This window comes from Mastacembelus armatus, chromosome 22 (assembly GCF_900324485.2).
Source record: "Mastacembelus armatus chromosome 22, fMasArm1.2, whole genome shotgun sequence".
Classification (NCBI taxonomy): Eukaryota; Metazoa; Chordata; class Actinopteri; order Synbranchiformes; family Mastacembelidae; genus Mastacembelus; species Mastacembelus armatus.
In genome coordinates this window covers 10,562,581-10,585,446 of record NC_046654.1, presented here as the reverse complement: position 1 = coordinate 10,585,446, position 22,866 = coordinate 10,562,581, and the positions used below count along the sequence as shown (strand labels likewise).

At 41.4% G+C, this 22,866-nt stretch overlaps 1 protein-coding gene across 2 annotated transcripts; it reads left to right on the top strand.

Moving 5' to 3' along the window:
• The first annotated feature begins 189 nt into the window (after positions 1 to 189).
• Positions 190 to 21,206, top strand: zfyve28 (zinc finger, FYVE domain containing 28). Of its 2 annotated transcripts, none has more exons than XM_026308681.1 (14): positions 190 to 538; positions 12,479 to 12,619; positions 14,681 to 14,818; positions 14,981 to 15,183; positions 15,332 to 15,421; positions 15,544 to 15,633; positions 15,724 to 15,825; positions 15,908 to 17,455; positions 17,756 to 17,851; positions 18,424 to 18,587; positions 18,667 to 18,783; positions 19,134 to 19,235; positions 19,370 to 19,473; positions 19,597 to 21,206. In XM_026308681.1, the coding sequence occupies exons 1-14, from the start codon at positions 503 to 505 to the stop codon at positions 19,726 to 19,728; spliced, it is 3,063 nt and encodes a 1,020-aa protein (XP_026164466.1). In that variant the 5' UTR covers positions 190 to 502; the 3' UTR covers positions 19,729 to 21,206. The 2 variants fall into 2 exon arrangements, with proteins under 2 accessions (XP_026164466.1, XP_026164458.1); XM_026308673.1 differs by having other exon boundaries at positions 19,131 to 19,235.
• Positions 21,207 to 22,866: the final 1,660 nt, after the last annotated feature.

The window sequence follows — 22,866 nt, the reverse complement described above, 5'->3', positions numbered from 1 at the left end:
GGATTAATAAATAATCACCAGTTACATGAAAATAATCAACGTTACGCGGTTCTGTTCGGTTTATATATCCAGCCAAAGCGTGGGAAGCACGGTATTTGGCAGCAGCACCTGAACGCATCGTTTCCTGGGAAAGTGGGCGGCGAGTGTTGTCAACCTGACTGTCATCAAGTAACGTTAGACGGGCAGAGAACGGCAGAGCAGTCGGTCCTCTGCTCCGCATTGTCAGGACTGGGGAACTGGCCGGGCGGGGGGAGACAGGCATCCAACCACGGGATTCAGGGAAGATGGAAATAAGTCGCCGCTGCCGAATATCTCATTTGTACAGCACTGGAGCTGTGTTGTAACGTCCTGGACAACTTATCGTACATCGCGTTTTGTACATTTTCCGTTTTGGAACCCACCAGCGCTAGCTAGCTTAGCAGCCAACCGCGGATCCTGCCAGACGCACAGGTACAGGAGAGGAGAGGAGGGCTCGGTGACAAAGGAAGGTGGCGAGGTAACGATGAACCGCTTTCGAAAGTGGCTGTATAAGCCCAAGGTAAGTTCTCTCGGCTTCACACGCCGTGTCAGCTCTGCAGTCAGTCATTTCTTATGCATAGCTTTAGTGAATGCTAGCCGACCAGTGTGGCTCGTTAGCCCGATCACTTCATCCACTGCCAAACATCTGCTAACGTTAGCATGTGGTCCCGCTGTCACACTCATTAACCAGCAGCTACCGCTTTGTTTTTGTTGATGCTTTTGTTTTCAAGCGCTAGTTAGAGCTAACAGTGTTACAGCCTGGAAATGTGCACTAATTTATACTGATGTACTTAATTTGCATTGTTATTATTTTAAAGTATTGTTGAAGTGGTTCGTTTGTTTTGGTATTGTAGTTACACGTTTTTTTAGTAACACTTTGCAATCATTTCTAATTTTGTGGAATTATAGCAGGCATAGAAACAGTGAACACAATATTAGTAATGTTAATTAGGTTCATATTGTATTAATAATTAGACGAAAGAAGAAATATCATTAGTTAAATAGATTTTGATATAAATAAGCTCTGTAGCATTTTAGTGCTTTGTGTTATTTTCATGATCAATCTGATGGTTGTATTTTTAATTAATTGTTTAGTCTTTGTCATAAAAATAATGAAGATGCCTATTAAATCTTTCTGAAGGCCTAGGTGACTTGTGTGCGTTGTTAGTCCAAAATCCAAGAATGTTTCATTCACTATCACATAAGACAAAAGAAAAGCAGCAAAACTTCACAATAGAGATGCTATACTTTAGTAAAGTCTTTGGCATTTAACCTTGAAATGACTAATTGCTTATCAAAATAGTTGCCAGTCACTTTTCTTGTTGAGTTGTACAATTAAGTGACTAATTGTTTCTGCTCTGTAGTGTTTGAATGGAGCTGAGTTGTTTCTTTGGGATAAACTCTTGTTGACCTAGGACAATTTGTAGGCAAAATCATCACATTTGGAGTGTGTGAGTAACGGATGAGCTGTAGTTCTTTACGTCCCTGTCTGGAAACATGCCTGACACAGCAGAGGAAATGCTGAAGGCTTGGTCGCCTTGTTACAGGAACAGTAATATATGCCAGATGTAGCACTTTTTAGGATGAGTGGATGCAAATAGATCTCCAGGGAGAGAATTCTTGTTAACTTTAAGGTTATGGGAGGAGAAATCGTAAAGTACACCATTACATCATTACATCAACTTGCACCTACAAAATTCTGTAAATCTGAGGCATTTTGAGAAATATTTATTTGACATAAAAGATTGCACAGATTGCACTTCCATGTCATGATGTTGTAATATTTAAGGTATATTGTCATTACACTACCCCAATCTGCTTTACAGAAAATTTGCAATTGCTACGAAGTGAGTAAATGTTATTAGAAACTGTAGAGCATTTAAGCAACCACATCATAGGATTAAAACATATTTATTTCCTAAAACACTTTATACTTCATTAAAAAAAATCTTGAGATTTAATAAAGATTGGAGAAGATGTCAAGTTCTCAGCTGTAGCTCACACCCACACATATAGAGCAAGTTGACAGGCTGGAATAGAATTTTAGTGTCCATAATGTATTGTATCTTTGTATATTGGTCAAAGAGTTGCTTTGCATTATATTTGTTGTGAGATGGAAAACAAGATGGAGTGAAATATACAGCAGACAAGTTCTAAAACACGCTGTGGACTGTGTTGTTGTTGAGTCTTGCGTTTCTTGGCACAGTAAGTCACATTTTTGCTTCGCTTAAAAAGTTTGTCAACTAATCGATAGTATAAGTTGATATGTCAGTCTTTCCGTCAATAGATGACAGCTCCATTGTCATATTAGCTGTAATTGGAGTTGTTGCCAAAGTAATGTCAGACGAGGCTTAGATGAAATGCCCCTGATTATATATTACCCATCTGCTCTTCACCACACACACTCACCTGCGTCATTCCTCTTTTCTCTATTTAACCATGTTTGCTGTCGCAGCATTTTTGTGGTCCATTGTTGGGGTTGGGCTTAAGTGTTGGGGTTCACCAGTGTATTGTCACGTTCATGAATGACTCCTGGTTCTGAAATGCTGAGCTATTACATCACTGCCAAATCACAGTCATAGTAGGAATTAACAGAATTAGACGCAAATCTGTGGGATTTTAAATGACCAGTTCTGCCTCGAAGAAGTGGAGAGAGACGTGCTAAAAGCCTCTGTAATTATGCCAATCAGTATGAAAAGACAGTAATGACTGTGGGGCTCAGATATGCTCCTGCTACTGAACGGCAGCTAAGGTAGTCAGTAGTTTTATTTTTTTCAAAGAAAATATTTTTGTTGTAATTAAAGTCTGTTCCCTACCAACACAATCTGGCATTTATTGTTGAACGCTTTAGCATTGTCATGGTGCTTTGCATAAACAGTAAGCTATTTATTATTGAACTATGTTCTCCTGGAGATACAAAAGTGTTGAATCAGCGTGTTCCCTTGACTGAAGTGGCCCTATTGATGTTTCCAGAGGTGCTCTTTACTCCCAAGATAAGTCCCACTCTAGAGGACTTTCTTCACTTCTGCCTCACAATACCTTCCCAGGCTGTTAGAGAGTATTGTGCATCTCAGTGTGAGCCATCATGTACCTGTACATAATGTAATGTTTGTTTTAGCTGACTATCGTCAAAGTACAGTAATGAATTGTCCTGGTCTTCTCTCAGGGAAAGGCTCTTACAGGCAGCTCACGCGTTATAAGGATACACTACCGTAAGGTGAGATTTTTCACATTCCTTCTAGGCATTAGAACTGGCCTAGCTGGATTTTATTTGAATAAGTTCACCTGTTTTCCAAAATATCCACAAATGAGTTGTCTAGTGTTTCGTTGTACTTCACTGCTCATTAGTTGAAGCATTCATTAAATAACCTGCTTCATTGCACATCACTGCAGTCCCGAACAAAGATGGGACCTGGTTCATGTTTCCAAAAAGGCCACAGCCTCCTCACCTTTCATTTATCAGCATCAAAGCTGCAGAGCGACTGATGGCGAGAGAGCGAGAGATGTTGGGAGAATAAACCTGTACAGTTTCTCCGCAGCCCGTGTCCCTCTCTTGGTTGTTATTCCATCAGGCACTCAGGAGCTGACCTTCAGCTCCACACAACCTCATTTGTCAGTGTGATGGTTTCACAGCTCGCACCAGACTGGGCACACTCATTTCCATAGCTCTTCATTTTCATTGGCCTCATGATTTCTCTTACAATAACACTTATTTCTTTTATTGTTTTGTGTCAGCAATGTTATTTATTGAATAAACTTTGGTTAGTACCATTTTGGATCTTTGTCCAAATATATTGTCCTTGCTGATTACCTCCACATACATGTATAAAGACGTTCATGTTTTTGTAATGTATTTGTTGTTATTGTTTGGCAGTCACTTAAAATTGTCAAATGAAATGCTGTATTTGGATTTTTAAAAAAAGATACCTTTGAAATCTTTATCAGATTACAGTGAAAACATCCCAACACAATTTTACAAAACCCCAATATTCAAAGACATTTTATTTAATCAGTATTTATTTTGACGTTTGTGTTTAAAAATGTCTTAAAAATCAAACCTTTTATTAAAATAAAAGCTTCATTAGTCGTTCTGTTTAATCTGTATATGTTTAATAGTTTAAGATAAAATTATATGTATATAGAGCAAGGGTGTGAAATGATTTACCGAGATGTTAATGAGACACAACAAGGCATTTAAATATTTACCATGGCCATAAATCCTTGTCATACCACCATAAAAGATCCTGTAGAGATGTTTGTCTATGCTGTCAGAAAGAAAAACAGACATGTTGACAGCTGATGGATTCAACAGCAACACGTTCTTACTTTTCATCCACCCAGGAGGAGCCAGTTTTCCTTGTCTTTCCAGCTATGTGGGCCCTACTTACTTAAAATGCATCAGTTCAGTGTGATTTTAGCACAAATATTGTTTCCTCTGTGCAGAGGAGGCGATAACACATGGTTAAAACAGCAGTTAGAAATGCCTACAAACTTAACAAAATCTGTGTGGAAAGTGCAGGATCATCAGGATTATACATGAGCACGAGGTTTGTTTGTAATCCTTTTGATGGTGCTCCTGAAAACCCAGGACGCATTTTGTTACCTTGCAGGCTAGTACATGTAGATACGGTTTGAAATTCACTGTGAGTGGCTCTTGGTGTTGGCTTCACGTTCCTCACATCCATGTGTGCTAATCTCAGCTGGTAATAAAGAATTTTAAATTAATTTAAAGCACTGGCCTTTCTTTTTTTTTTAAGATAAGATAAATGTCCTTTTCTGTCAACTTATTTTAAATGATGCTCCAGGATCAGCTGGATTCTGTATTTGCTCATTTATGTACTTAATATATACCCCCCATTGTATTTGTATGTTTGTATGTTTAAACTGTCAATGACCTGAGAAACATCTACATTTATTTAAACCATGCATCTGTACATTACTGTGCTCAGATCAGTTTAACCACAGTTAAAGTGTACTGTAATTTACTGCTCAGAGACATAATGAATTCTATTTTACTGGTTGCAAGGGTTGTTTTTTTTTTTTTTTTTTTTTTTTAATTGTCATTTATCACTATCCTGGTTTGTTTGTGAATATTGCTAAAATGCAAGCAGAAGAGCTGAGAGAAGGTGAACCAATTAAGGGCTTGTCTTTGCAGAATTGGTTCTGCATGGTTGGCACGCAGTTGATGGAACAGCAAACTGCTGAGCAATGGCCAGTGTGGCTTCATATTTAGCCCCATTTCTGGAGTTCTTTGTGGATGTCCCATTCTGCTTACCCACTGGCCATGTGGTAATTGATTTGGTGTCAGCTCCCTGGATTTAGAGAGAAGAACCTAGTGCAGATCGTGACAGGCAAAGCGATTGAAGGCCTTTTTAAATTCATTGCAGGATTGGGGAATCAGGGCTCACCTAGGTGTGGGGAGGCGATGATTGAATGAAAATAGCTGTGGAAGAGGAGTGTGATTTAAAGGTATGACAGGAAATCAGCCAGTCCTGATGTCGACCGAGAGGCTGCACTCATTTTCTACACATCGTTTCTTATTGGTAATAATTGGTACAATCTCTGATCAAAGGACTTTTAAATTTCTCTCTTCATTGTCAGTGATGATAAACATAAAGCAGGCACTCAAGGTGCCCTTTGTATATACTATGAACCTGATTACTCTAGGTAGAGCCAGCAAATGAAATGCCACCCCTCCTGCTTTGGGCTCTGTCTTAGCAGCAGGGGAGAATGGGAGGGAGAGGAGGGTAGGAGGAGAACAGCAGGCATGTATTTTTGGAGTTGAATTTTGGCCTTGTTGGCTGGAGATAAAATGAGAGGATGTTGCTTTTTAGCAGTTCTGGTGTTTCTTGTTTGGTTTTAAGGCCAAGATAATCAGAAATCCTAAAGACTGGAGGAACTGGAGATTTCAAACAGCATATATTTCTGTCAGTATTTAAATGTTTTATTTGTTTAGCTTTCATGTGCCACTGGGGAGTTAAGATTGTTAAGTCGGTGACGTATTGTTTGACAGTGGGAGCAAGTGACATCTTTGGAAGGCGTCTCACAGATTCGTATTGTTAGCTGAGAATCAAAGCATATGTTGTGTTGTGTTGATAGATTTGCCAGATAGTAATGCAGTGTTCTTGCAAACAGAAAATAGAGTAAAGAACAGGCATGGCTGTTTTCTGCTAGGAAAAATAAAGGAAGTGGCCAAAACCACATATTTGAAATGCAAAGTGTGAAAATTAGTACTATTTAATTATTTATGTATTTGTTAGTATTACTTATATTGCTGCTAGTAGAGCTATCACTGGTGCAGTTTTAGGGTTCAATCCTAGTTGCACAACCATAAAGACTAGCATGAGTTTAATCTCCACAGACAGTGATCATGTATGTTTTTTTTATACTCTAATTGCCCACACCCATGAATTCTGTCATTTCTTCTGGACTCATATCGTCTATGAAAATGTCAAAAATGTCAAGTTGTTGATTTTGTCCCTGCAGCTACAGTTTATGTGGCACTTCTGGGTTGTATAATCAGATTATTTCTTGCATAAGATCTTCATAAGAGGAGTGTCCCCATATGTTGTTACACTAGCCCTCAGGGGATCCATACCTAAATCCTATGCGCCCCCCCTGTGTTACCTTGGACTGTGCTGCTAAACCTTGTGCCAGGGACGTTCACAGGTCATAGCTTAGTCCAAATGCCAGATTAAGGCAGCCCTCAGACAGGACACAAGCACACAGATTATACTGTTTGTCCACATGGGCTGATGACTTTGAATATATTTAGTCAATGAATTGAATTACTGTAAATCTGTAGTCTGCTGTGAATCAAACTTTCAGCTGTTTAGTGCAGGAAAAAAAAACTCTTTGGCAGTCTATAATTATAATTAGTGCTTCTTGATTAAATTGCACTTTTATTTAAAAGAAAGTCTCAAATCGTCTGCATCTGTGATCCGAATGATTTTAAAACACTTGGGGTTTATGCTTCAAATGTCACGTTAATAACTCGGTAGCTGCAGGAAATGAAATAGAGGTGAGGAGAGAAACTCCTGATGCAAGCTGATCATGAAAAGGAGTGACTCAACACAAGTCAACCTGCTTCAGCACAGCACTGCAGCCGTAGAAGGATTATACTTCCTAGTCTGCCAAACTTAATATAAATAATGGTTAAGGAAGTTTCCTTGTTTGTTACCAAAACGATTGGCTCGCTCTTGCCAGAGCTTTTATGCTGACTCCTGAATAATAAATAAGGTGATGAACTGTATCTGGCTGCTTTTTTTGCCAGTACGCCAGCTGACGGGATGAAGCAGAGTGAACTGGTTTCTCCATCTACAACATTTGCCTCTGATCTTTGGAAGGCAGCCAGTAAGCAGCAAATTGAGCCTGGAATAGAGTATGGAGGGCAGAGGCAAGGTTTCTCATAAGTCCCTTAAGTGGGCTCAGCATACACACACCGATGCTATGGATGTTCATGAAGCATTAGGCCGACAGTCTCCATCATCCACCCAGTCCGACTGGAAATGAAGCTCAGAATCAGCATCTCAAGGAGAAAACTGGCAGAGATGAGGAAAACGTTGACTATACAGCAGCAACACGTTTCTCAGTAATCTTTTTATAAAACCTGCTCTCTGCTCACCTGCTATTGAATTGATGTTTAAGCTGATAGAGAGAAATTTTACTGAGTCATTGTGAAATGATCTGATTGAGGGGGCCTAACGGTAATTGTCAGTGTGGATGAAGTTATGGGATCTTAATAGTCTGAAATGATGGGTTTGTGAACACGGTGGCCAGAGTTTTTGAGTCAACTCAGAGAGAGAGGGCACCCAGGACAGCTGACAGCAGGAGCATAACCGGAGAGTAGCAACGCCACAGGGGAGAGGAGCTGAATCTGCTGAATCATTTCCTGACTTGTTCAAGGTAGAGCTGTCATTGGTGGGGGATGACACTGAGCAGGTTCAGAAGTCAGACTGGAATATGTTCACACATTGATTTTGCTAATTATGATAATCGGAGGGTATTGTTTTTGCTGGAAGCTAGCTTTTTTTTTTTCATTCAGTCATTGTACAACCAAATACTTTTTTCTTTTTTTCTTTTTTTTTTAATGATTGACTTTATACTTGTAAAGTCAATGTCAATGCCAATACTTGGCTCTTTGCCAACCGATGTTATGTAAGCAGATGAAAACAGGCACTTGAAAGATGCATGCTTGCTTTTTCTAGTTTTACAAGGTAAAAACAAAAAGGTAAAAGCTTCCTGTGGAAAATATTACCACAGGAAGCTTTTAGAGCTGAATCTCCTACAAAATATCAGTGTGTGTTTTAATATTTCTAAAGGGTCTCGTCTGTCATAGGCTGTCCTGATGAGCAGATGTGTTAATACTAAAGACCTTGATGAAGGAGGTCTTTGACTTTAGGAGTGATCCAGGATTTAGGTGGAGCAGCTGAAGACTTTAGTTGTGTGTAAATTTGTTGCTGGTAAACTTTGTCAGTGTGGGCCAATCAAAAGCAGTTAACTATATAAACAGGAAAGCATTGTAGCAGTACAACCTGTAGCATAACTCCTAAATAGCTGTTTTAGGAGGTCAAACTGTATTAAACTCCAGGAATGAAATTTCTATTGCAGTTTAGAATAAGTAGGAAATATCTGATTATACAGGCCTAGCTGTTTATTTAGTCACTGGCATAATATGTGTAAGTTGAGGTATATTAAGGTGTTTTTGTGAAATGTAATTTAGTTAATAAACAGCATTTTTATCAAGTGTCACATGTCGTATGTATGGCAGCATTTCTTTTAGTCTCCACTTAAAACTGGCAAAATCTCAGAAACCTTTTGTTAGCACAGTCAGTTGGGTTAGTTATTGAAGGTAAATATTTATTGATCATCATGTAAGAAGTAGCTTTTATTTTTCAGCCTGTTATTTAAACTTACTAACTCAGTATGGTTTCACTAGGCCAAGGTTAAACAGCTGGTGCGATCAGCGCCACATTCTCACCCTGGTGTCTAAAGTGGAAGTGAAGTCCATATGCACCATATGTGCAGATTTAACCCCATTTATACATCTTCTCTGTTAATTGATAAATGATCACTCCACAAACATGTAGACCAAGTAACTCAGGCATTGCTGCCTGCCTGAGGGAAAATCAGTGTGTCTTGAGAACTGCCTGCCTTTGGCTTTCTCCCATGATGCAATGCTGCAGGAATGTTCCCTCTTGTGTGAGGAATGCAGCAGGAGGAGGCTATAGGATGGCATCTGTCTCAAACACTTCTTCTCTTCTTCTGTCAGCGTTGGCCTATATGCTTCAGAAATCTCAAACCGCATGCCTTCGCTCTGTGGGCCGTGTTGTGCCATGGCTCGAAAAAAAAAAAAAAAGGCTTTTACTGTCTCCCACTCCTGTTTCCTGTTTGGTCATCATGACATTTGTATCATAGACTCACTCATTGTTGTTTGGTTTTCCTGTGGAGACCGCCTCCTGACTGGTGTCAGCATTGCCTTTCTCATCCTTTTGAGATTAAATTTGATATATAGATTTTTCTAGTGGCTTTGTTTGCTGCCTTGGATATAATCAATTTCTTTAATATTCATTGGATTCATGAAGTCCTCTCTCTGTCTTGCTGTAATTCTGTAGCTTTCTGTTCCCATTGTTCAAAGATGAGTTCTGTATAGAGCATGTATGTGACCTTGTTAAAAAAAGAACCCTTAAAAAGAGTGTGAAACATTTTCTGCATGTGCCTGCTGTTGGATTAGATGCTTTTACTGCTTCCCTGTTCAATAAACATCACACGGCAGAGGCATCAGAATTCACACACATGAACAGAAAGCACAGGACTATTATTGGTTTTGCTTTGTGGGATTCAGGTTGACAGGAGGAAGGCAGCAAGGTCGAGTTCTGATTTGGGAAACAAATTGGGTAATATGTTGACAATATGTACCTGCCCTACTGAAGCATCCTTGAGCAAGAAAAGAAATACCAATCAGCTCTAGGTCAATGCTGAAAATCACATTAAAGGATACACACGTATTGTCCTTTCAGTGATAGTACCATCCAACAATAATGTTACAAATGCTTTACAGTGTCAAAATGTACACCACATATCTGTATTACATATTTGTTTAGACGCTTGCTGTGACATATGTCAGTCCTCCAGATAACCTCAAAGGCCTTCACAGTAGTCCCCCCCCCCCCTTGCAGTTATAATGCGACAAGTATCCCAGCTCTAGGGTATATCTGTGCTTTCTCCCTGCTGTTTGCTTCATTATTAATGAGAGAGTGTGAGGGAATAGCACCATGTATAATATTCAGGGAGAGTAGTGAGGCTCCACAGAGAGAGCATCACGCAACAGGAAACACTGCAAACTTAAGGGAAAAGGTCCTGTGAGAGGTTTCCGTAAATACCAGCGTTCGGTTGAACTTCGTGAAAAACACTTCCAGACAGTCGACAAGCAAATTAGCCCGTTTACCGGTGTAGCTCTCCCCTCTTCCAGTCTGTGCAGTCATGCTGTCCTTTTAAGTTCCTCTACCGTCATTGCGTCCTTGTGGTTTGCGATGATGCACATTGGCATGTGGTCGCCATTTTCAAAACCATTAACCTTTCGATCAACATGAGCCCTCCCCAGGATGGATGTGTGTGTGTGTGTGTGTGTGTGTGTGTGTGTGTGTGTGTGTATGTGGATGATGTGTTTTGTCGGTGGGGTGATTTCGAAATCGGCATCTTGATTGTCTTGTGAAGTTTATACTGCAATCATTGTTTAACTCTGTAGAAGCAACACTGACGATCATCTGTTGTTTACAGTTTTTGTGCCTCGATGTGTCTTCCCTGCCTTGTGTGTTGTGGCTGTACATGTGCTTCACTCAGCGGTGGAGTGATTTGCAGCGCTGTGTTGTTCCCCCCACACTGAGGGGAGCATGGTGGGAGATAATGACACAAATCCTCTACCAGGGCTAGGCTCTCTAATTACACCTACTCTTCTGCAGAGCTTTGGGACTATATTAACCTTTGTTAGTTCCTGTTGTCAGCATTAACACCTTTTATTTTAACTCATTTACTTTCCCATACTTGTTACAAATATGGGTATGTATGAATATGTTTTAGTGTTTGTTCATAAATCACAATACCTCTCCAAATGGGAGTGCAATCAGTTGTTAAGATGACCTATAGAATGGCCTACTTACCTGCTTTTATTTTTGTCCTACTAGATTGTCAGTATGTTTCTGTATTATTCATGTCGGGCTCTGTTGCTTTATATGACTGCTCCATTCACATCTCTCTATTTATTTTATTCTTGTCTTCATAAATTATTTGCATGGAATTAGGATTTAAATCCCTTAAATAGAGGGTGACTCTACTAAAAAACACTGCTACATATGATGGGAGTGGGCGAAACTGTGCTGGACTGAAATGCTCACACACCTGTTAACACCAAAGTGCTGAAGTAGTACAGTGCTGTTGTAACCAGAAGACTTGATAAAGCATAATATGTAACTCAAGTGTTGACTTTCCCACTGTAGTTAGAAAACCACCAAGCATCAAGCTCATTTTGTGGAGACTGCAACTCTACTTGGCCGACGCTGGGATTCACTCATGCAGAGCTCCAAACAGTGCACACCATAATTCCCCGAAGCACTAAACATGGAAGCTAGTGTAATGATTGAACGCAGGTCCCTGTCCTGAACATGTAATAGACCTTATGGACAGGGTTAACTAGATTAAAAGTGGTTTTACTCTGTATTATTACCAGATTCACGCAGTCAGGGCTAAGTGACTCATTGTTATGAGCTCAATAAGCTTTTTAATCATATCTCACATAGTGACATAGACATTGTGACTCAGTCATCCCTTGAGGACAAATAACACAGAGCATAATGTCTCAAGACAAATTATTCTAGCCTAGACTCTGTTTAGGGACATACACAGTCATTGTTTGTCTTGATGTTCAGTAATTTACTCTGTAAATAAGAGGCCTCTGCCGTGATGAAAGTAACTTTCACAAAATGAAAGATATTCTGTGATAAACTCAATTTGATGGAAGGCCTGTGAATCCTGGGTATCAGTAGATATTGTAAAAAGTAGCAACCAGCAAGTACAGCTGTCATCAAACATTGATCGATTTACAGCATAGGTTAATAATGCTAACAAAATAATATTTGTTCTATCTGTAGGAAAATGAAAATAGTATAAGATGCTTATTTATCTATGGGTGGACGATCTGGGTCATTTCATATATAAGACTGACTTCATACTTGCATAATGTCTGTCTAAGATGTTAAGAAATAACAGTCCGTGAGAGACCAAAGTTCAGAAATTCTGAAGAATGGGTAGTTGTTGGGTAGTAGGTATTTACAACTAAGTGTGGTCATTAATTATTACAAACATGTTTATTACATACTCTACCTTTATGATAGTGTTTTGTTTGTTTTTTTTCCTCAAAGTTCTATGCCATTCAAGAAAATGACCTCCTTGTGTTTCTGTGCAGAGGACGGACCCTCAGCTCCTGGCCCAGTTCTACTATGCAGATGAAGAGCTGAACCAGGTGGCCACTGAGCTTGACAGTCTGGATGGCAGGAAGGACCCTCAGAGATGTACCCTACTGGTCAACCAGTTCCGGTCCTGTCAGGTCAGCAGGGAGCATGTCATCATCTTGTGCCTCTTAGCTCATTTAACCTTTGGCTTAGATTTGTCTGTGAGCCTTTAAATCATATGTTTATTTTAGATGCCTTTAAGTCATACAATCACCTGGCTGGACTTTGGCTTGGCCTGGAAACTAGAAACAGACAACACCGATATCATTCCCTTCCGGATACAGGCGTGGTGATATGACTCTTACTTTACCAAACATTGCTTGGCTGGGTTCTTCTATCAAGCACTTTTGCTGATAAGATGAGATATGGAGATTTTGTTTGGAAGCAACAATTGGACACACTCATATTTGTTTTGATAACACAGGGCTGTGGTATTTGGATTCTTAGTAAATGGTTACAAGAGCGGCTCCTTTAGAAAGAGATGAGAGTTATTATTGAGGTCATTGTGTTTTGAACAAGAACTGGTCCACGAAGCAGGCTCTGTTTAATAATTTGAATATTAATCACAGTGGATCTAAGCTTTAACCTTAAGGATTATTGTGTATAGCAATATATCTTATTATTTTATGAGGTCACAGCTGAGAGGAGCTTAGAAGGTGATGTTGTACATGAGTTGTGGCTGCCATGCTGCATCATGCTGAGAGAGTTGGAGGTGGTGGAGGAGGTTGTCATCCAGCCCCTTATGCTTTAGCAACTCCCTCTCCTCCATGGCACACAGCGGCGAATCACTTAATAAGGTCATCTCTTGCTCCCCGACTGTCTTTCCCCTCAATCCTTCTCTCTGGCAACCTGTCACCTTCTTTGTCTTCAGTATTTCTTTGCACTTTTGCTCTTTCTTTTATTGGTCTTCAAATGTCTTTTCTCTTTCTTACTTTTACTTTTTTATTTCTTATTTTCAGCAGTTTAAGCAGCCCTATTTAGGTTTTGTCCATTCATACCTCGTGTTAGTTTCAAATGATCATATCAAGTTGCAAAGAAACGTTTAACAGCAAACTCTCAACACTTCCAAGATGTTCAGAGCTTTTTCCGTGGTTATTATTATATTATTTTTTGAGGGGAGGATTGAGCAGAGGTATATGGTGCACCGCTGAAGCCACTCCAGTATCAGTGAACCCAGTCCTGAAGGATTTAGAGGAATATATAAAGCAGCATGATAACCCACAGGCCCATGGCCCCAAGAATAGAAGGCACAGATGCTCAAGTCAAAATTTTGCGCTTGGACCTGCCACCACAGCTATCAGCTCCTATTCATGGGCCTCTGTGGGGGTTGTTGGCATGCTGCTCATATTATGTTAGCACGGCTGTTCTTACAGCGTGGCCTGTTGGAACATGTAAGCATGTGTACGTGTTTGAGTTGCAGCAAAGATCGGCATACACATGAGCAAAAGGAAGAGAAAGGTTCAAAGATAGACAATGAAGAGAGAGAGAGAGAGAGGAAAAAAAAAAAGGTATCACGCCTGACTCACTACCTCTGGATGGTCAGAAACCAACAGTAGTGAAGGTTATCACATCTCCCCTGCTGGGAGTCACTCACAGACAGTGGGGTGGTACTCAGACCAGACCAAGTCACACACATTGCACACAGCCATAAAGGAATCAGTGGTTAAGCTCCTCGCTCCCAAAGCTTTTTAATCTTTCTCCTTGGGGCGAGCAGAGAAAGACGCAGTGCTGTGCCTGACAAGATTACGGTGCACAGTGCAGCTGCGGTTGAGTGAAAGCCTCATTGTAAGTCATTGTTATGGCTGTTGTACATGCCAGGGGCACATAAGCTCTTGATTAGCTCTCACTGTGTGTGACATAGCATTTTCACTGCTGGATTTATGGGCTTTACTTGAATGTTTTTATTTAGGAGGAACGTAGCTATGAGGGCCATAATAGTCTCATGTACTCTTCAGATTGTGTTCATTCATCTCCTAATGAGTGGTCTTTAAACACTGCAATACAATGGTCCTCTTGGAGTATTAACTGACATTAGTTAAGAAAAGTAAACACTGAGAAAATTGCTTTTCAGGCACAGACTTTTCACGCTGTCATGTTTTTGTGCTCCAACTAGTTTGTTCAATTTAATTTTCTGTCTTTCTTGTGCTCATCTGCAGGACAATGTGTTGAACATTATCAATCAGATCATGGATGAATGTATCCCCAATGACCGGGCCAACAGAGACTTCTGTGTCAAGTTCCCAGAGGAGATTCGTCATGACAACTTGGCAGGGCAGTTGTGGTTTGGGGCTGAGGTAGTGTATTCCCTCTGGCATTAGGCTGTAGGAAAGCAACCTTATAGAAGCCCGTACCATGTACATAAAAACACTTTCATTTTTACAGTTTTGGTGTATCTTGGTCATCAGGCATATCACTGTGAACCTAATTTTCTCTGTGATGTATTTTTTCCTGTGTAGTGCTTGGCTGCCGGCTCCATTATCATGAACAGGGAGATAGAGAGTATAGCTATGAGGCCACTGGCTAAGGACCTCACTCGCAGCTTGGAAGAGGTACGCAACATCACTAGAGACCAGGCTCTGAGAGACCTCAACCTGTACACAGACCGCCTGAAGGACGCATTGCGACATTTCGACAGCCTTTTTGCTGAGTTTGAGCTCAGGTAAATTAAGGACAGGACATTATTGGAAATGGCATCAACAAGATAAATCCACATTTACCGTTCTCTCAAGGATTGTTGGCGGTTTCACAAAAACATTTTTAAAGCTGTGAATGTCATTACATTCCCCTCCCTTCTCTTCCACTGCCAGTTACGTGTCAGCCATGGTGCCTGTGAAGTCTCCCAAAGAATACTACGTACAACAGGAGGTGATTGTGCTTTTCTGTGAGACTGTAGAGAGGTGAGTTTACGGAGGGACACACAGATGCTGACGTCATCTCTAATTAACCAGAATCTGAAAAATATGCAGAGGCCGATTTTTTTTTTTTTTGACTGTGTGTTTTTCTCTCTCTGTTGTCTCAGGGCGTTGAAGCTGGGCTATCTCACACAGGACATGATCGATGACTATGAACCTGCGCTGATGTTTACAATTCCCAGACTAGCCATTGTGTGGTAAGTGTTGTCTGTATGTTCCATTCTTCGGCCCACCAGTTTGTTTCCACTCCTTTCCACCCTCTTACCGAATTTGAAACATATTTTTAGTGGACTCGTAGTGTATTCAGAGGGGCCTCTCAACCTAGACCGAAAGTCAGAGGACATGTCTGAGCTCTTCCGGCCTTTTCGCACCTTATTGAAGAAAATCAGGTACAGTCCATGAATATCAAACATCAGACATGTATCTTTTCCTCTGTCATTATGTTAAAACTATGACACAATGCTTTGGCAGAGACCTGCTGCAGACCCTGACTGAAGAGGAGCTGATGACGCTCGAGAGGAACCTCTGCATCTCACAGGACTGGGAATTGTCCACAGGCCAGGGGCTGGCCACAAATAGCGTACCTGCATCAGTCCAAGAAGATCACTCATCCTGCATCCCTGCTAATGAAACCTCCAATGGGGAGAGTCAGGGGGAGCAGGAGCATCTGGCTCTGTATGTCTGTCCCAGCCAGGAGGAGGAACTGGCAGAGGTGGAAAAAGGCTGGGAGGAGGTGGAGACAGAGAAGGGGGAGGAGGAGCATGAGGAGGGCCTGCTGTGTGAAGAGGCAGAGGAGGCTGAGCTGGCCTGCTCCATGCAGTATGATGAAGAGGAACTGGAGCAGCTCAACATGATGGTTTACCGCGTAGGAGATGAGATGTCAACCCTGCTATCTCCTCCTAGTCAGGGTCAGTCCCCAGCCCACAATCCCAAGAGAGGAGAGACAGGAGACTCCAGTGGGACTTCTAGCACTGAGGCGTCTCCTCGCAGGCTCCTGGTGGGCCGAGGAAGGACAGGGATCTATGTTGAGGAAGAGGACAGAGTCTTCTTCATGGAGGACCTGGATGCACTCGGAGACAGCACCACTGGCGTCTCAAGAGAGGCCTGTGGTTGTGTTGCCTCTCCATCCAAAGCACCAGAGTCTGCTCGTCCTGTGCAGCGCCGGCCAGTACCACGGCCTGACTCTGGTAGAAATGGCTGGTACTCTGAAGCCCCATCAGGACAGCCATGCCAACAGCCTCGCAGCCAGAGCACACTCTGTCCTAATGTGAAGCGACCACCATGCACCTCTGCTCCTGGATCCGAGCCTCTGCCTTACACCAATGGGTGGGAGATGGGTTTAGAGGGGACAGCATCAGAAACAGCTGAGGTTATCGCCCACCGTATGGGTGGCATGAAACTGTCTGCCACGGTCATTTTCAACCCTCGCTCCCCAAGCTTGACGGAGCTGGCTGTGGACAAGCTGCTGCTGCCGCGGCCCTCTCCCTCGGAGATTGAGCCCTGCAACCCTCTGGTGGCAACTCACTGCCTGCTTAACTCATGCGTCTGCTGTGGGAGCTGTGAGGATGGCCATGAGGATGCTGTCCCCACAGAGACCACTGGACTTGGGTTGGGTTTTGCCCTGGGATTAGACCAACACTGTAAAACAACAGCTCCCAGCACTGTCATCCAGTCTTCTGCTTGCCGGTTGCCCCCAAGAAGTCATGAGCCTCACAGTAAGGGTGAGCTCACACAGTTGACTCCTCAGACTTCCCACAGTTCTGCTGAGCTGCGGGAAGAGGAATCGAACTCTCAGCTCTGCGAGAAGTGCCTGATGGTGGCTCCAGAGCCACAGCTTCACACTCAGGACTGTAGTTCCAGCGGAGGGGGTAAACCCTCCTCATGCAAACAACATCTGAGGACTGAAAAGAGGCAGCAGGCAAGTGGAAGCCAACAGAGGGACAAAGAAATGGATAAAGACAATCCAGGAGCTAAAGATTCGAAGAGGGACACCAAAGATGAGGGCAGGAGGAGCTCTAGGTGTGCTGTCTTTTCTTTTTGACGTTTTACTGTATTTTTTTATGTTGCAATAATCAGTAATTAATTTGGGGGAACCATGACATATTTTTACATCAACGTAAATGTCTGTTTTATTTCACCATTAATATATAATTATTCTGTTGCTTTCACCCATCATTTCTCATTTCGCACTTAAATTCCTTGTGTTGCCCTTGAATGTTGCCTGTTTCTTTTGCCATTGTGTTTGTGTTACATTTTTTATTCTGTACTTTTTTTTTTTTTAACTTATCATTTTTTTACTATTTATTTGGTTGTTTTTAGTTTCCAGAACTCACCCCCCAGCTCTGTGTCAGGTAGTGACTGTGAGAGTGTGTCAGTCACCACGTGTAGTTTGTCAAGCAGTGAATATACTCCCAGGTAACTACTCGCTCACGAAAGACTCATATGTTTGTGTTTTTTCCTCCCTGTAATCTGATGGTGACTAAAAACAATCCTTGCATTCGAGATTAAAAAAAAAAGAGATAAGATTAAAAAAAAAGATAGCTAGCTTTGTTAATTTCCAGTTTGTGTTGATTTCTTTGTCCGGTTAGTTAATCATGCAAACCGAGTGCCAGTCACTCCTTCCCTCATGCAGCTCTACAGGTGACTGTTAATTTGCCACCTGGGTGTGACTGGATGAGTACTGATTTCTGTGTAAATGCAGCATGTTTACAGAGGTTCCAGGGGATGTGCATACAAATATTTGTTTTGTTTTCTGAATGTGTCCTGTCATTCATATTCATTCTACAAAGGTGTGGGTATCATTTTTAATCAGGAGGTGGGGAAATATGTGTGTTTCTTTTCATTTAACTAATATTTTATAGTGTGCATTAATGTTTAAAAATGGAAAAGTACTATTATTGAAATATAAATTGAATGTTTAAATAATGCAGATAGATTTGGGAAAGCTGAAGTGATGACCCTTCCCTTTGTCTTATCACTCCGGCTAGCCCTGTGAGCAGTCTGACCCCAAGCTCGGGAACATCAGAAGACCTGGACCATCAGGAGATCCAGCTGGCTCTGCAAGATGCCAAGGTGGCAGCCAGGAGCAGGATCCGATCACGCTTCCACAGCAGCAGCGACCTCATCCACCGTCTCTTTGTTTGCATATCCGGTAATAGCTGTCACTCTCTAAGTTGCACTCCCTCCATTTCTTGTTTCTTTCATGTTGACATCAACTGTGTGAAATTCAGGTGTTGCTGATCAGCTGCAAACCAACTATGCTAGTGACCTTCGCAGCATCCTCAAGACTCTGTTTGAAGTCATGGCAACCAAGTGTGAGCAGGGAGACAACGATAAGCAAAAGAAGGGTGAGGACCTGTCTCAGATATACAATATGGTACATTGTCTTTACCCTTTTATATAATACTGAATTCTTGAACATTTCTTCAGCTGAGCTATGGGAAAACAGAGTGCGTCTTATTGACCCAGATACTGTTACACAGAACCGCACTATATAAAACCTCTTTGTAAAAAAAAAAAAAAAAAAAAAAAAAAAAAAATCTGTTCATGCCCAGGCTAGGTTCATCTAAAATTAGTGGTTCAGCCCTAATTTTCCCAGCTAACGTCACAAAAATCAGCCTCCACACTTTTATCAAATTATTTCTCAAGTACTTCAGAGCCACTGCAGCAGATGTACTTACTCTGCGTTATCCAGCAGGTCCCGTTCTGCGCAGTGCCGTGCTAGAGGACTGTGCTCTCTGTCAAGAAACCATTTCCTCATCAGAATTGGCAGCGAAGGCCCAGGACGGCCAGTTTGAAGGTCAGCAAATCCACAAACAGACTGAGTTTAGTTGAAATGTCAGCCTGTACTTTTTCCTTCTTCTTTCAGTGGCAGACCTTCTGTGGGTGACAAGTCTGCTCTGTCTTAACTGTTTTCTTATTGGCTCTGTGTAGACCCTCCCGACTGGGTCCCTGATGAAGCCTGCAATTCCTGCATTGCCTGCAAGGCTCCGTTCACCGTCATCCGCAGGAAGCATCACTGTAGGAGCTGTGGAAAGGTAGAGTAACCGTCTTTCTGTCTGATGTAGCTCCAGCAGCAAAATACCAGCATTTCTTGTTGATTCAAATAAGGATGACTATTGCCTTCCACATCATCATTATAATATATTTTGTCTTTTCAGATTTTCTGCTCTCGATGCTCCTCCCACTCTGCTCCATTGCCTCGATATGGCCAAGTGAAGCCTGTCAGGGTGTGCACACATTGCTACATGTTTCATGTCACTCCCTTCTACAGTGATAAAGCCGGAATCTGATCCCATATTATCCCCAGAAGCACAAAGTCTGCCACAACAAAATCATATGCAACTGACAGATTAACGGCTGCGTCCAAAGCAAACGCCACACTGTGCTGGTAAATGTTAAAGATTGACATTGTACCTGCTAAACGAGAAGAATAAGGCTATGACAGTAGAGACCAGCCATGAAGCCACTGAGCGACGATGAGACCTGTTTCACAGAAATGCTGATGCCTCAATGGAAGCCAAAGGGTTTGATTTCTGAGTCCAGCCAACACACACAAATGATTCACAAATGACTGTTTGACCGACCGGGTTCAAAAGCGAGAGAATGAACCAGGCAACAGCAGATTTTAAACTATCATTGTGCAACAATCTTGTGTAGCAGTTTGCAGCACAAATTGAAAACAGACCACCTTTTTGGTTTTGTTGCTTTAGGTGTGAATGAAAGGACTTGTGACATACGCTTTAGCGAGCTTCCTGCATTTGTGCCAGAGCTCCATTTGGACTCGGATCGCGCAAAAGAATGTAAGTTATGATAACCATGTAAATAAGGATAACTGGTAATAGCTTCATTACAATGTCTTCAGTAAGTCGTTGCTATATATGGGAACTGGAAAGCAATCTCCACCAGGCTCCCAGTCTCAATATAGTCACAATGAAGCACAGGCTGCTTTTATATTGCTTTTAATGGCAATGAATGTGCATTTCTGTACAACTCAGAGAAATAGGGCCTAGATACCAACAAGACTGACCCCTCAGTAACCTGATTATGGGCAGTGTCCATTGCTTCTGGCTTCGCACCATGCCATGTTTAGTTTTCACTGGGAACTCCACCGCACACTGAGATGGACAAAAGGGATACGTTAGTCATCACTGTCAGGTCTCGAAGGTCCCCTAGTGGAGAGTTGACCTCTCAGTGCTCTCATCACTTTGATGTACACAATTTATTTTGAACCAGAGGTCTTCTCAGGTGCTGGCCTACAGACTCTTGTTATAGTGCAATATTGTGACTACTAACTGCAGTGGTCTTACTACACATTAGAGACAAAATTGTAGTTGTAGCCCATTTCTGAAGAGCAGACTAGTGCTGATTTGTGTTTACACTAAATTATTTCCATCCTTGGCTCTAGTGGTACCGTCAGACAGGAACAGATACTTCCCAGACAGACACGTGACGCCTGACTTCCTTTCTGCTCCTGAATCTGCTTCCATTGCAACGGCAACATTAAGTATCTTCCATGTTCATGAGCTATTACAGTTTGTACATCTGTGGTCTGAAGTGGCCAGTGAACATACGTGGACCTCTGAGCAACAACAATGAAGTGTCACATTATGCCCATTGTGCTCAGTTCCTCAGGCATTAGTCAAACAGAATCACTAGCTACTGTTGGATCAATCTTATTTTCATCAAAAACTACATCAACTCACTTTGAAAAGGGATGTTTTTCTTTTATAAAGAACAAAAGTTACTTTTATGTAAAAAAAAAAAAAAAAAATAAAAACAAGTAATCATGGAGTAAATAAAGGGCAGGATATCCTATTATTATTATTATTATTATTATTATTATTATTATTTCAGAGCTTGGTCTTATTTTGTAAAATTCCAGTACATTTCCATGACAAGAGCTGTAAAATACTCAAATAATGTTATATAGTTTTAAATGCAATGTATATTGAAATAAATTACTTTTTCCTGTTTAAAAAAAAAAAAATAAAAAAAAAATCAAATGATACTTTCTCATCTTTACCGCAAAACAATTTCTCAATTTCTGCCTAGTTCAGTGTCCTGGATTGATGAACCTACTGTCCATTGTAGTCCAACAAGCACAGTAATTATAATGTTTGACTGTATTTTGATTTTTGTGCGTTACCTGATGGATATTCTGTAAAAACATTTTCATTTGCAGGAGCTGTTAGTTACCATTTGCCAGGGTTTCCTGGCACAGTGTGGGCCGACTCATCTGATGAGCAACAACCAGCATAACTGAATTTTGTGGAGAAGTGGAGTGGCACATGATTAGATCTCCAGAGGCATTTAAACAGTTTTATACAGAAAGGTCAGTTTATCCATCACGAGGAGTCCTGTTGAGTCAGAACAGTTGTATAATGTCTGCTCTGGCTCTAACAGGAACTTTCCAAAGTTTGAGAAGAGGTAAGGGTTAACTTTTTTTTTTTTTTTTAAGCTTGTGTGATAATTTCAACTAAAAGCCAGTATATTCCTGTCTCTGCTGCTTATAATTTTGTTTTGTCCACCTCCTGGTAATCCCAGATCTTTGTGGAATTATAATATTACATTTCTAGACTAAATATTCAGGAAGAAAATATGTAGTGACCAAATAGGAAAGACATGTGTGTCAAACATAAATTGAAGAAAGTTAAACCCCTCAGGAGTATCTGATGTGGAATAGCTACACAGTTAGATAACGCTATATTAGACACAAAGCCAGCAATAGGATTTGTGTGCTGCCAACATATGAGTCAGTCACTGCACAGTGGAGTCTGGTCAACACAGGAGCCACTAGGCGGCAGCACCTGTTCATGGAGTGACATGTAATGATATTTATCAGCCCCAGCACAGGGTGAACCATAAAGTAGATATGGATTTCCATCCATCCATTTTCTATACTCTCTTATTCCTTAACCAGGGTCACAGGGATCAGCTGGAGCCTATCCCAGCTCTCTTTGGGTGGAAGGCAGGGGTACATCCTGGACAGGTCACCAGTCCATCACAGGGCCACATAGAGACAAACAACCTCACACACTCACACTCACTCCTATGGGCAATTTAGAGTCACCAATCAACCTGACATACATGTTTTTGGACTGTGGGAGGAAACCAGAGTACCTGAAGTAAACGGTGCTAACCACTCAGCCACCATGGTGCCCTAGATATGAATTTGATAAGGATATAACATGCAGTATTCTGGGCGTGGCTTCAGTAGGTGTTTACATATTTTGAACCTAATATTTGAATAGTACTGTGGTAACCTGAGGTGCCTTGTAGTAAGTTAAGACAAATGTAGTGAAGATAGGAGAGTGGCAGTAAGGGCTTAATAATTGGGCTGTGCAGCTGTTACATGTGTCTGACTGCGGTGGGACAATGGCTCAGTGATGAAGAGGTTGTTGTGGGTGAGAGGCGAAGAGTTAAACGTG

Coding starts and splice junctions, on each gene's coding strand:
- zfyve28 (XM_026308673.1), top strand. CDS start 503: ATGAACCGCTTTCGAAAGTGGCTGTATAAGCCCAAG. Junction 18,588..18,666: donor TCTCTTTGTTTGCATATCCG/GTAATAGCTGTC, acceptor TGTGAAATTCAG/GTGTTGCTGATCAGCTGCAA. Junction 19,474..19,596: donor ACTGTAGGAGCTGTGGAAAG/GTAGAGTAACCG, acceptor TTGTCTTTTCAG/ATTTTCTGCTCTCGATGCTC.